The sequence below is a fragment of the Mus pahari genome, chromosome 8 (assembly GCF_900095145.1).
Source record: "Mus pahari chromosome 8, PAHARI_EIJ_v1.1, whole genome shotgun sequence".
Lineage (NCBI taxonomy): Eukaryota > Metazoa > Chordata > Mammalia > Rodentia > Muridae > Mus > Mus pahari.
In genome coordinates this window covers 24,573,759-24,586,258 of record NC_034597.1, presented here as the reverse complement: position 1 = coordinate 24,586,258, position 12,500 = coordinate 24,573,759, and the positions used below count along the sequence as shown (strand labels likewise).

Genomic DNA, 12,500 nt, shown 5'->3' with positions numbered 1-12,500 from the left:
CACTCACACCATTGCTTTTCTGTCCCTTTCCTCGGGATTGAAGGCTGCTATAGACTATGAATTAAACTTTAGTAGCTGATGATCCTAAGGACAATCACATCTCCAAGGGCTGTCAAGTTTTCCTCCTTGGGTGATGAGGATACCCAGGGAAGAACGAGGGGCTATCCCAGGCTCAGGTTCTTGCCACAACACTGGCAATGGCTCTGTCCTTTCTCCTGTCCTGCCACTGATTCCAGAGGCACTGGATCCAGGTTTCACTATTAGGTGTCTTTCTATCCTTTTCATTTCTCTGTGACCAAGACCTACCACTCGGGCATCCTCGGAATGGTGGGGAAGCCCTTCCCACTCAGATCACCCCTCTCCTACCCAGATTTTTGTCCATGGACTTCAGTGCTGGGAGACACCAACAGGGGCCTTCACGGCCATACTTCCTGTTTCTGTCCCCAGGTAGTTAGCCTCAACCTAGTAAGTAAGCTATTTACCTTGTCTCAAGCTCAGGATGGTAAGCATTGCCCCCTGATTCTTGAAGGGCAGAGACTGCCCAGCTCTCACCAGGGCCTCTGGGGACCAGCTCAATATCAGACACATAGCACAGGTTACTGAGTTTGAGTGAGAAGGGTCCTTGGTGGCTCTTGTTTCAGGTGGGGTCACTCAACTTTCCCTTCTTTTGTTCCTCCCCTCTTTGTCCATGCTGGCCTCAAAATGGTAATTTTCCTGCCTCAGCTCTATCACAGTGGAAATTATACTGCTTATTGCCATTCTGGACCCCAACTTTATTATTATTATTCCTTTTCTAGCCAGAAGGCCCTGTCTGGAGCCTCTGTTGGAAACTGTAGTCACATAAAGCTCATCCCAGGACAGGCTGACCTCGGAGGTACAGGTTTCCCTTCAGCCAGCTGTTTGACCTCAGGTGGTTCACCTAACATCTCTGGGCTGCCACACCTTAACAGGCTATAAAGGGAGTGGAATATTTCTAGCTGTAGCCGAAATCTCCTGAGTCCCTGGGACTAGACTGGTAGGAAGCCTCAAGACTGCAGAGCCCCTAGAAAGAGGGGAGGAAGGAGAGCCACCCCAGGGCCTCCATCAGCACCAGTGTTGAATTCTCTCTGCACAGGGATGCGCAGTGCTTGGAGCACAAGGGGTCCCTTAGCTACCTCTTCTGCTTTTCCAGAGTGGCCTCAGTACCTCCCTGAGGTCTTAGGAGGAGCTGTGGACAACAGAAGCAGTACAGCAGATATGAGCAGATCTGAGGGCCCCACAAATAGGGCGCTCAGCCAGGCAATCGTTTCTGTGCTGGGAAAAGGGTCAGAGACCAAGCCCCCAAAACTCCCGGCTGAAGTGCGTACACACACACACACACACACACACACACACACACACTGGAGTGTTAAAAGGTGGGCCCCAAAGAAACAATCAGGTCCAGAAGGCTCTGCCCTCACAATGAGCCAGCCCACTCGTGAATCATCACTACGGGTCTGTCATAAGAGCTAATTTGGCCTGCATCTTCTTGGCACCACTCTTGCCATGTGATGCTTTGTAATACCTTGGGGTTCTGCAGGTTCCTTGTTGTTGGAGGCCCAAAGACCCTTGAGCCCACAGACCCCTCTGGAAAGACAGGAATGTTAAACACACAGGGCCTCTTCTCAAGGAGGAGATAAAACACCTGTTTTTCTGTCCGCAAGGCTGGGCGTGGGTTTTGTTAACAATTCGGCGACCTACGCTATCGGTGGAGGCAGACGTCACCCACCTCTTGCCATAGATTCAGACCTCACCCAAGTCCCCCAGAATGGTCATTCCAGGCTTCCGTCTCCCTAGACCCCTACCCACCCTTAGGGGAGATGCCACGCGTGCTTCGTGGCTGGCTGACCTGTGCGCTATCTCGGGGAGCCTAGATTCTAGGCCTTTCAGCTGTAGAACCCACCCTAATGGTCACACGGACTTTGAAGAGAAGCTTTGATGTAGTCACACTACGCTTTATTGTGAACTTGTAGTTGGAATGATTGTTGCCTGGAAATTTTCCCCCACATTGTACTGAGCATTCAATCTGCTGACAGTGAGCCTCCTGGCATTAGACTCCGCAAAGTCCGATCCAGGCTGATGAAGCCAGTCTGAACTGGGTCTTCATCTCTCCGAGGGGTCGTTCCCCTACCTGGACCCTGCAGGGTCCCCTCATCCTGTGTACGAGAAGATCCTTGCTAGGTATAGTCTCTTAAGCTTCAATCTCCTGGTCCCCAGAACCATGATCCGAACATACTTTATTAGTTAAAATGTTTGTGTGCATATGTGTGCATTCATATGTGTGTGTGCATGTATGTGTGCATGTGCATGTTTGTATGTATGTGTGCGTGTGCACATGTGTGTATGTACACGTGTGTGAACTCAGGCGTGAACACGCCACAGCATGGTGTTTGTGTGGAGATCAGAGGACAGATCTTCCTGTCAGTTCTCTCCTGTCACCCTAGGAGATCTCAAGCTGGCACTCGGGTCGTCAGGCCTGCATGCGAGTGCCCCTATCCACTGAGCCCACTTTCCTTCTTTAGGAATCTCCCAATCTGTGCGATTTAGGTGTGGCTTCAGAAAACAGACTAAGGCAGAGCTTCAGCTCTTCTGGCTGGCTGTGCACCAGGGTGCAGCTGCTGTTCTTTCTAATCTCCAGGGTGTGTTTCTGGGAAACAGGAATAAAGCAGGTCTTGAGTATTGTGACAGGCAGAACAATGGCTCTCACAATGTCCACGGTCTTACTCCCAGAACCTTATAAATATATGATTCATGTGATAGGTGGAATAATAGGTCACTAAATATCCATTTGCCAACTCTCAGGACCTTTAGAATATATTTGCTTTCTGTGACAAAAGACCCATCCTTCTAGACAAAGAAATCCTTGTAAATAGCTCTGCCCAAGATTAGGGACACAGAACTGGTGGCCCCCTCCACCAATTCATTCTTGGAGCACATGTTCAGTGCCTTTCTCTCAATATGGACAGAGTACACTCAGCTCCACTACGCCCTCTGGCCTTGCCTGGCCAGCTGCTTCCCCAGCCCAGACTGCACCTCGGCCTTGCCGTCCCCAGGACCCTAAGTCCTCACTCCTCCAGGTAATAGGGCCTCCCTCTTCTCTACCTTCACTGCAGAATCTTTATTCATGTCTTACAGTGAACTAAGCCTTTCTTCTCTTGCCCAATGGAGTTAATTTAACCATAAAGAAGAATTTAATTGGATCATCTGCAGAAAAGTGGATAACATGTTAAGTGAAATGGCTCAAGCTCAGAAAGGCAGATAATATATTTTCTCTCATTTGTGGATCCTAGATTTTGCATAGACAAAGAAAATCATATACACACATACATATGTAACATGCACATATCTACATATCTATCTATCTATCTATCTATCTATCTATCTATCTATCTATCTATCTATCTATCTATCTATGACATAGAATAGAAATGAGATTAGGGGAAAGCAGAAAGGTAAGGTCTTTTCTAATTTGTGCCCCAAGTCCCGCCTGCTTGTGCTTTCTGAGTGCAGTTTTAAATCCAGGCCTGGGCTTACAGTCATGTGCCACCACACCGGGCTGAAAGGTATGTGTTTGTACTTTCCACTCCGCCTATGCCTCTCAGAATCCCCAGGATGGCGATCTGCAGATCTCTGGCCCCAGTCTGGGCCCATCTTACCCCTTGGTAGATAGCAAGAGCCTGGTCATTTCCTCGTGGTGTTTGGGGTGTCTACGGCACCCCTTGGTGTTTGTATAGGTACTGGCTCACAGACTCCACCCACGGAGACTCCTAAACACTCAATGGCTCCCGGAGGAAGTGTCTTGTTCACGCTCCCACCCCCTATAACCACTCCTCCCATCACGCTGGTGATCTATTTCCTCCAGTCTCTGCAAATGTCCTCAGAAATCTCTCTCGCCGGGCGTGGTGGCGCACACCTTTAATCCCAGCACTCGGGAGGCAGAGGCAGGTGAATTTTTGAGTTCGAGGCCAGCCTGGTCTACAGAGTGAGTTCCAGGACAGCCAGGGCTACACAGAGAAACCCTGTCTCGAAAAACCAAAAAAAAAAAAAAAAAAATCTCTCTCACAGACATTTTTGGCCCTTATATAAGATGGGCCAGAAATGCCAGGGTTAACCCCAAAGGGTGTATCTCTTAAGAGCTTGTAGGTGGTAGTTGGTGGGATGCCTCCAGCCATCCATTACCTGGATAAGACACCTTTCGGGCCCACCCTGCCCCATCTCAGATGGCCCCAGTGAGGCAGAGCTGGGTGTCATTGTATCAGGAGGCCATTCACTAACACACCCGGGCTGGTCCTTTCCCTGTACCCTTCCTCATGCTCTGGAGGACCACCTCTAGAATACAGTGTCCAGATCCTGTCTCCGACTGATTCTGGTGGAGGTCAAGGGAAATAAAAACCCTTGCAAAATAAGCCCTGCTGTGACGCGGGGCTCACGCCACAGACACATACTTAGCTCAGTAAGGACCACATTGAACAACCTGGAACTGTAAAAGTCTTTTTTGTAACTGCTAACAGGACAACAGGTCTGGGGGAAAATTTCCCTCTCATTTTACTGTAAGTCTGCTTTGGGAGTCATGATAACCCTTATAATGGCCTTCTGTATCGGTTAGCATTTAACTGTGACCTTATTTCTATATGTAGGTTTGCAGCCTCGCCCTAAGGCAATGGTTCTCAACCCGTGGGTCTCGACCCCCCTTGATGGGTCACAGATCAGATATTTACATTACTATTTATAACAACAGCAAAAATACAGCTATGAAGTAGCAACAAAATCACTTTCTGGTTGGAGGTCACCACAACATGAATAACTGTGTTGAAGGGTTGTGACATTAGGAAGGTAGAGATCCACTGCCCTAAGGCATCTTTGTATATTTGCTTGGGTGGATCATGAGTGGAAAAACCAACATTTTCTCTCCTCTGAGAACTAATTATCCAAATAATAAGATTAAAATTTCTAATTTCTAATTTCTAATTTCTTCCCCTAGTTTTTCTAGCTTTGGCCCACATTTCTGCCTTAGCTTGGGGACAGTATCAGCCCTCCTGTAAGAAATAGGATTCTGGGGGCAGGAGCACAGTCACGCCCCAATGGGGTCACCGGGACCACCTCAGCACACACGGGCACCCTTGGCCTACCTGGCGTAATCTCAAACAGGTGTTTTCCTGGGTCCTCGGGGTCTGGAAGAAGTTCGGTCACTTGTGTCCCTTGTAGAGAAATAAATCCCTGAAATGGAGACAAACACACATAAGAAACCCGAGCCGTCTGGGAAAGGGCCCTTCTGAGTCCGGGAAGGTGCAAGGACAGGGCCCAGCCCTTCTCCTGGCAAGGCAGGCTGGGTACCAGTGGGAAAGATGTGTGTCTTTTCTGCAGCACAGGACCAAGCACAGGAGGACACCCCCTCCCCATCTGCACATTCAGCTGGAGGCTGGGAGGGGCTCTTCCAATAAGGGGTGGGCCCAAAAGGGTGGGCCAGGACTCCCAGTGTAAGACTAGGCAAAACAAGACCAGAGCCAGGAGGACAGAGCTGGGCACTCCCACTATTCCTCCCTGCTCCCCATTCCAAAGATTCACTGTAGGATCCCATGTGTGGAATAAGAGAGGAGAGCCCTGGAGGTGACACAGGGGACAGGCAGCGTCCCAGATCTATGTGGGTTCAATCTGCCGTGGCCAGGCAGGATAAGGCTTTACTCATTTCTCGTTTGGTTTTATTTGTGTATTCAATTAATTATTAGGAGATTATCACTGCAGTGCTGGAGATCAAACCTAGGGCCTCTCATTCTCCAGGCATGGGCTCTGCCACTGAGTTGCATCTCCAGCCTGATGCTTTACTGCTTTACCTACAGAACAGGAGTCACCAACATGCAGAACGTCACAGCCTAGACAGTGCCTAGCACAGCTATCCTTTGGAATCCACGGTGTATTGGCTCCAGGACCCCCCCCCCCCCGCCCCTTAGATGCTTTCTCTGAAGCTCAGGCTATATGTCTGTATAATGGGATAGTAACCCTCCCTTTTCAGGAGAGTTCCATAAGCTAGATTCCTGCTTGGTAAGTCCTGCATGCCGTGTTGCTTCTCTCACACACAAGCCAGCCAGAGCCGTCCTTATTCTCTGGAGGATTTCCTTAAGGCCACGCATGCTCAGCTTTGCTAAGCTCACACTCTAAGTGGCCTGACTACACGCACCTCTATCCTTTCCATGGAAAACCCCGTGGAGTTTAAACTCCATTCCCGTGGTTGGCTCTTCAGGTTGAAAGCCTGGCTCAGCTTCAGATAAACCACGTCCCTTCTCTGTACCTCAGTTGCTCTACCTGTACATCCTAGGAGTTCCCGTTCTGAGCAGAAATGGATGAGTACCTGGGATGTCCTGAGCATAGGTCCTGGCACATAGTGGGAACAAATGTGTGTGCTTGGTTCTGAGACATGGTTTCTCCATGTAACCCTGGCTGGTCTGGAATGCATCATGTAGACCATGTCGACCTTAATCTCATAGAGATCTTTCTGCCTCTGTCTCCTGAGTGTCCATGATTAAAAGTGTGTACCATCATGCTGAGCTGAGAACTGTGTTAGTGAAGCAAACCCCTCTATTATGTCTGGGCTCCACACCAGGTGGGATAACATCCCAGGTGGGTAGCTCAGAGCCTGCTTCCCCACTTCCCACCCCCTGGTCCTGTGCCTGCTAGCAGACACTCTACTCTCGGGCCTGAACCATTTTAGTGTATTCCTATAATGTTTTCACAGGAGACTATACATCCTGTTGCAGATAAGGAAGCTGGGGGCGGGGTACAGAAAGGTGGAACATTAACCTGAAGAAGAGTCAAGTCGTTTTTGTCGAGTCCTGGCTATAACAGGGCAATGGGAGCCTTATGTCTGCTGGCATCTGTGCCTCAGGAGCATATGGAAATGCCTCTTCTTATTTAAACAACATCAAGGCGGGATGGTATCTGTACCCACGGAGGCTAGCTCTAGGGAAATTATAGCAGTAAGCCGGGGATCCAGCTGGTAATTGCTGTAACTGAATTACTGGTTGCATTCTTGCTAGGGAGCCTGGAGCTACAGGGAATAAATTAGGACAGCAGCCCCAGGATGGGAGAACGTGCTCATTAGAGGGCGTGGGCGAGGTCCATCACTGAGTCTCGGCACACGCTGTTTCCATAACTGACTCTGCGATGGGGGTACTTGGCTGTGCGTTTTCCCTCTGCTTCAGGAACTGTCATCCGCACAATGGGAGTAACAGTATCATCACTGACATCACTCTCGACGGAGGCTAGAGGGAGTAGCAGAAATAGCTTCTGTTGTGGGAAATGGTCCTATGTTCCTGGCTCTTAGCCTACATGATTGACTAGAGGCTCTGTGGGGCAGGTGCTGCTATTGCTACCTCCCTGCACTAGAGGAGGGGGTGTGGGGAGGCAACGGGCAGAGTCCCATCTCTGCTGCAACCTGGGATTTGAGCTGTCACTTCCCATCCTGCTCCCCTTTGTCACAGCAGCTTCCCACCAGCTCAGCTTGCTTCCAAGAAGCTGCTGTGGGAAAGCCAGACGGGGACTTCGGGGTCCAAAAGTCCCTTTGTACCTCCAGCTAATCCCTGTGTGGCCCTGTCACTGCAAGGGAGCTTGACACCAAACCTGTGGCTTCACCCAATACCCCCAACCTTCCCAAGGTCAGGACTGAAGCTTTGATCTCAGGGTATGGGGGTCAGGCAGGGTGTGGTGGTCCCAAGAAGTCGGCTCTCCTGTTAGGTGGTGTGGTGTGTGTTAACACTGTAATGAATGTGTCTGTAAGGAGTCTAACAGAAACATTCCTATACCAACCTTGACCTTGGCTCCCAAGCTACCTCGGAGCTTGTTGGAACACAGAGGTCTGGGCTTGTGTAGTCTGACAACATAGAAGACAAAGCACCCAGCTTACACGTGTGCCGTCCTCTGCAGGACACAGGTTTCTTTCCTTCATGGCCATTTTCATGATGTCACTGAATGTGGGGTTGGGACGAGACTCACTCTAGCGTTTGCCTCGTGCAGTCACCTCTGAGCGCAGGGCACAGTCAATGCAGCCAGCTGAGAAGGGGTGCAGATGAGAGCTGAATTCTCACTTTTGCTTTCACTACGACTCATTTAACTGAGGGTCTGGGTGAATCAATTGTGCACCACAGGCCTGCCTGTTCAGAGTAGCACCGGACTCCACCCTGGAGTTTTGAATTCCACAGCTCTGTAGAAAGTAGCCAAATCTGTATTTCTGCTTAATTTGCTGATGTTGGTGGCCCCAGAAATACACTTTGAGATCTTTTGGACTAGAGTAGGCAAGGGTGTGTACCTTTCCTAAGAATTTAGTCCTTACCCAAATTTGCTCCCCTATAGAATAACTCCCTAGCCCACTGTGGCAAGGCAATGGGTTGTGATCTACTCTAGAGAGACGAGATGGGCTTTGGTTAAAATTCTGTGCCCTAGACATGCAACTCACAGGAACAATGAGTATCCACTTCTATCCTCTCAGACAATGTCCCAACCATAAAATTTTTTGGTATATTCCAAGGGGGAGTGTCCTAAAGAGCATTAGCAAGGCCTCACTGGCCTTCTTAAAATAGTGTGGGGCAAGGGCTTGGATACCTGGGCTCTGGAAGGGACCAAGCTCATGATCTGCACTAGAGTGGCATCCCTTGTTGAAAGCCTTGTGGGCACACAAGCTCTGAGGCCGTCCATCTTTTCGCTGGGTCTGGACTTATCGTGGGCACTGGCTGTCAGGAGGTTTTCTCAGCCTGCATGTCTGAGCTCATCCCTAGAGGCTGTAGCTGACTTGGCTCATCTCACCAGAGCACCCCGAATGCCTGACCAGTTCTAGAATCTGCACACAGAGAGCGGAGCTCCGGGAAGTGGGTAGGACAAGCCTGCTTTCGGGTGAGAGTATCCTTCATTGACAGCAGCAAATTAAAATGCTTACTTAAAAATCCATCATCTAGGGGCTGGTGAAATGGCTCAGTGGGTAGGAGCACTGACTGCTCTTCTGAAGGTCCTGAGTTCAAATCCCAGCAACCACATGGTGGCTTACAACCACCCTTAAGGAGATCTGACGCCCTCTTCTGGTATTTCTGAAGACAGCTACAGTGTACTTATGAATAATAATAAATAAATCTTTTAAAAAAAAATCCATCATCTAACTGGACATGGTGGTGCATGCATTTAATCCTAATATTTGCTAAGTGAAAGCAGGCAAATACCTGTTAGTTCAAGGCCAGCCTGGTCTATATTGTGAGTTCCAGACATTCAAAAATACACAGACAGACCCTGTTTCAACCCCTCTCCCCAGATCCATCATTTATAGGATGTATTAAATGGAAACTCCAGAGCAGGCCTTCCAACAGCCAATGCCCATGATAAGTTCAGAACCCGGGGAAGGAGGAAGGGCCCTAGAGCTTATGTGCTCTTGCTGTGTGCCCACAGGCTTTCAACCAACAGTGCTACTATGAAGGAGAGACCAAAGGGGAGTGGTTTAGTGACAAGGCTCACTCCTTATCATGTTCCCTCAGAATGGGAACCTAGGGTGCAGTGTGACCCTTAGGGGTTGCTGGAAATTCTGAAAGACTGCTATACCAGATTCTGTGTCTATTGGTTATCTATAGCGACCCAACAGACCCAAAACTTAGCCTAAAACTATAGTATCAGTTCATTGAATGGCTTCTGTAGGGCAAGGTTTGGAGCAGTGGAGGCTTTTTAAGGAGGCAGTGAAAATTCAGAGACCTGAAAACCTGAGGGAGACCAGAGAAAACGTTTTCCAGCTGGCTCATTCAACGGAAGCTACAAACCAGACCCAGAGTCCTGAGGTACAAAGTAGTGTGTGAGCGACAAACACGGCAGGGGGATTAACTATAATTCAGTTCTTCAGAGGAAAACATACTTAATGAAAACAGGAACTCAGAGAAAAGATAATTTTAAAAGATCCTACAGACCGAACTAAAAAACTTTTATTATTTGATTTTTTTTTTTGTATCTATTTTAAAACATTTTATTTTTGAGATTATAATATAAAAGTGTCATTTCCCCTTCTATTTGCTACCTATGAGCCCTCCACATACCCCCTTATTTGTTATATTACAAATTCATTACCTTATTTTTATCAATTATTGTTACATGCATATAACTGGGCATGGTGACACATGCCTTTCCAAGCACTTGGGAGACAGGCAGGCAGACTTTTGAATATGAGGCATGCCTAGTGTACTTAGAAAGTTTCAAGTCAGCCAGGCTTATATAGTGAGTTCTTGTCTCAAAAAAACAAAACAATGATAAAAATTATATACAAAATAAAATACAATTGATTTATGTTTTATTCAACAATTTGATCTTCATAACTTACACAATTATACTTCTTTTTTTTTTTTTTTATTATTTTCTTTATTTACATTTCAAATGCTATCCCGAAAGATTCCCATACCCCTCCCCCCACCTCTGTTCCCCTACCCACCCACTCCCACTACTTGGCCCAGGCCTTGCCTTGTGCTAGGTCATATGGAGTTTGGGAGACCAAGGAGCCTCTATTCCCACTGTTGGCCGATTAGGTCATCTTCTGCTACAAATGCAGCTAGAAACACAAACCCAGGGGGTAATAGTTAGTTCCTGTTGTTGTTCCACCTACAGGGTTGCAGCCCCCTTCAGGTACTTGGGTACTTTCTCTAGTTCCTGCATTGGGGACCCTGTGTTCCATCCAGTAGCTGGCTGTGATCATCCATTTCGGTGTTTACCAGGCACTGGCGTAGCCTCACAAGAGGCCACTATATCAGGGACCCTTCAGCAGTATCTTGCCGGCATGAGCATGAGCATTAGTATCTAGGTTTGGTGGCTGATGATGGGATGGACTCCGAATGGGGTCCTCTCTGGATAGTCCCTCCCTTCATCCCAGCTCCAAACTTTGTCGCTGTACCTATAATTTTTCATGGGAGTTATGTTCCTCATTCTAAGGAGGAATGAAGTATTATTTGATTTTTATATGTGTATTTATTGTGTGTGTGTCCGTGTTGTGTGAGGAGGTCAGAGGAGAACTTGCAGAAGTCACTTCTCTGCTTCCAGAAAACTTACAGATCTGATAAGCATTTTCAGTAAAGTTGCAGGAACAAAATTAACATCCAAATCAGTTTCTCTCCTACATACAAATAATAAACTTGCTTAGAAACTGAAAAAAAAAAACTGTTTCATTCAGCCATAACTTAAAAATGTAAATCTGAGGGAAGATTAGAAGTTTCTATGAAATCTGAGGCTGAGCCAACACCATGGCATTTGCTGTGACAGCCAGCTGTGAGTTTGGTCCCCAGGACCCAGGTTGACCTCTTTCAATCACACGTACCCCCACATACACAATTTTTATTAAGTAATATGTACATTTTAAAACATGGTGTTGGAGATTGTTCAGCCATTTGGAGTGCTTTTTCCACAGTCATGAGTACCAGAGTTTGGATCCCAGCACCCACATGACAAAGTGACAAGCCAGGCTCCCCACCCTCAAATGTGTTTAACAGCTGCTCTGAGGCAGGACTGAGACAGGGACATCTCTGGGGCTTGCTGGCTTCCAGCCTGCTTGAGGTGTGAGCCCCAGGTTCAGGGAGAGAACTCTCCACCTTGGCAGAAGAGTTGAGGGCTGTACACGAGGGCACCTCTTCCACGTGGAGTCTGTGCTTTGTAAACAACCCCGCCCCTCCTGCCGCTGTGATGCATCTGCAACCTTAACTCCTCCCCAGAGCTCTTCATGCACTAGAGCACATTCACTTGTTCAGGTGATTATGACAGGGACATCTTTGAGGGGAGGCATCCTTATGCCAAATAAGACTATTTGTCTATGGATCTACTTCACATATATATCTTATAAAATCTAACAGCAGCTCAAGTAGCCCTTTGTTCCTTCCTTCCTTCGTTTCTCTCTCTCTCCTCTCTCTCTCTCTCTCTCTCTCTCTCTCTCTCTCTCTCTCTCTCTCTCTCTCTCCAGTGCTGGGGGATTACACTCTACCCTGAGTGTGCAGGGCAAGTCCTCTATTACTGAGTCATATCTTTACTTTTCAAACTAAGTAGTTTTGATTTTAAAAAAAAATTGTGTTGTAAAGTGAAGTACAGATACTAAAAGTGGTATGAAGAACGTAAATGATCTTAATTTTATATGCTATCACACTGAAATAAAGGTATTTTGATATGTTGGCATAAATAAACTTTATTATTAAAAGATAACCCAATAAAAACACAGGCAAAGCATATTAACAGGAAATTCATAGCACCAGGCAGTGGTGGCACACACCTTTAATCCCAGCACTTTGGGATTTGGAGGCAGAGGCAGGCAGATCTCTGAGTTCAAGGTTAGCCTGGTCTACAGAGTGAGTTCCGGGATAACCAGGGCTGTTACACAGAGAAAGATCGTTTTGAAAGAAGAAGAAGAAGAAGAAGAAGAAGAAGAAGAAGAAGAAGAAGAAGAAGAAGAAGAAGAAGAAGAAGAAGAAGAAGAAGAGGAGGAGGAGGAGGAG

At 47.6% G+C, this 12,500-nt stretch overlaps 1 protein-coding gene across 3 annotated transcripts in view; it reads right to left on the bottom strand.

Moving 5' to 3' along the window:
* Positions 1 to 12,500, bottom strand: part of Arhgap22 (Rho GTPase activating protein 22) — a 152,496-nt gene that overhangs the window by 68,825 nt on the left and 71,171 nt on the right. For all 3 annotated transcript variants that reach the window (XM_029541873.1, XM_029541877.1, XM_029541874.1), the window contains exon 4: positions 5,148 to 5,235. In XM_029541873.1, the coding sequence (XP_029397733.1) occupies positions 5,148 to 5,235 (88 nt within the window). The remainder of the gene's footprint in view (positions 1 to 5,147; positions 5,236 to 12,500) is intronic.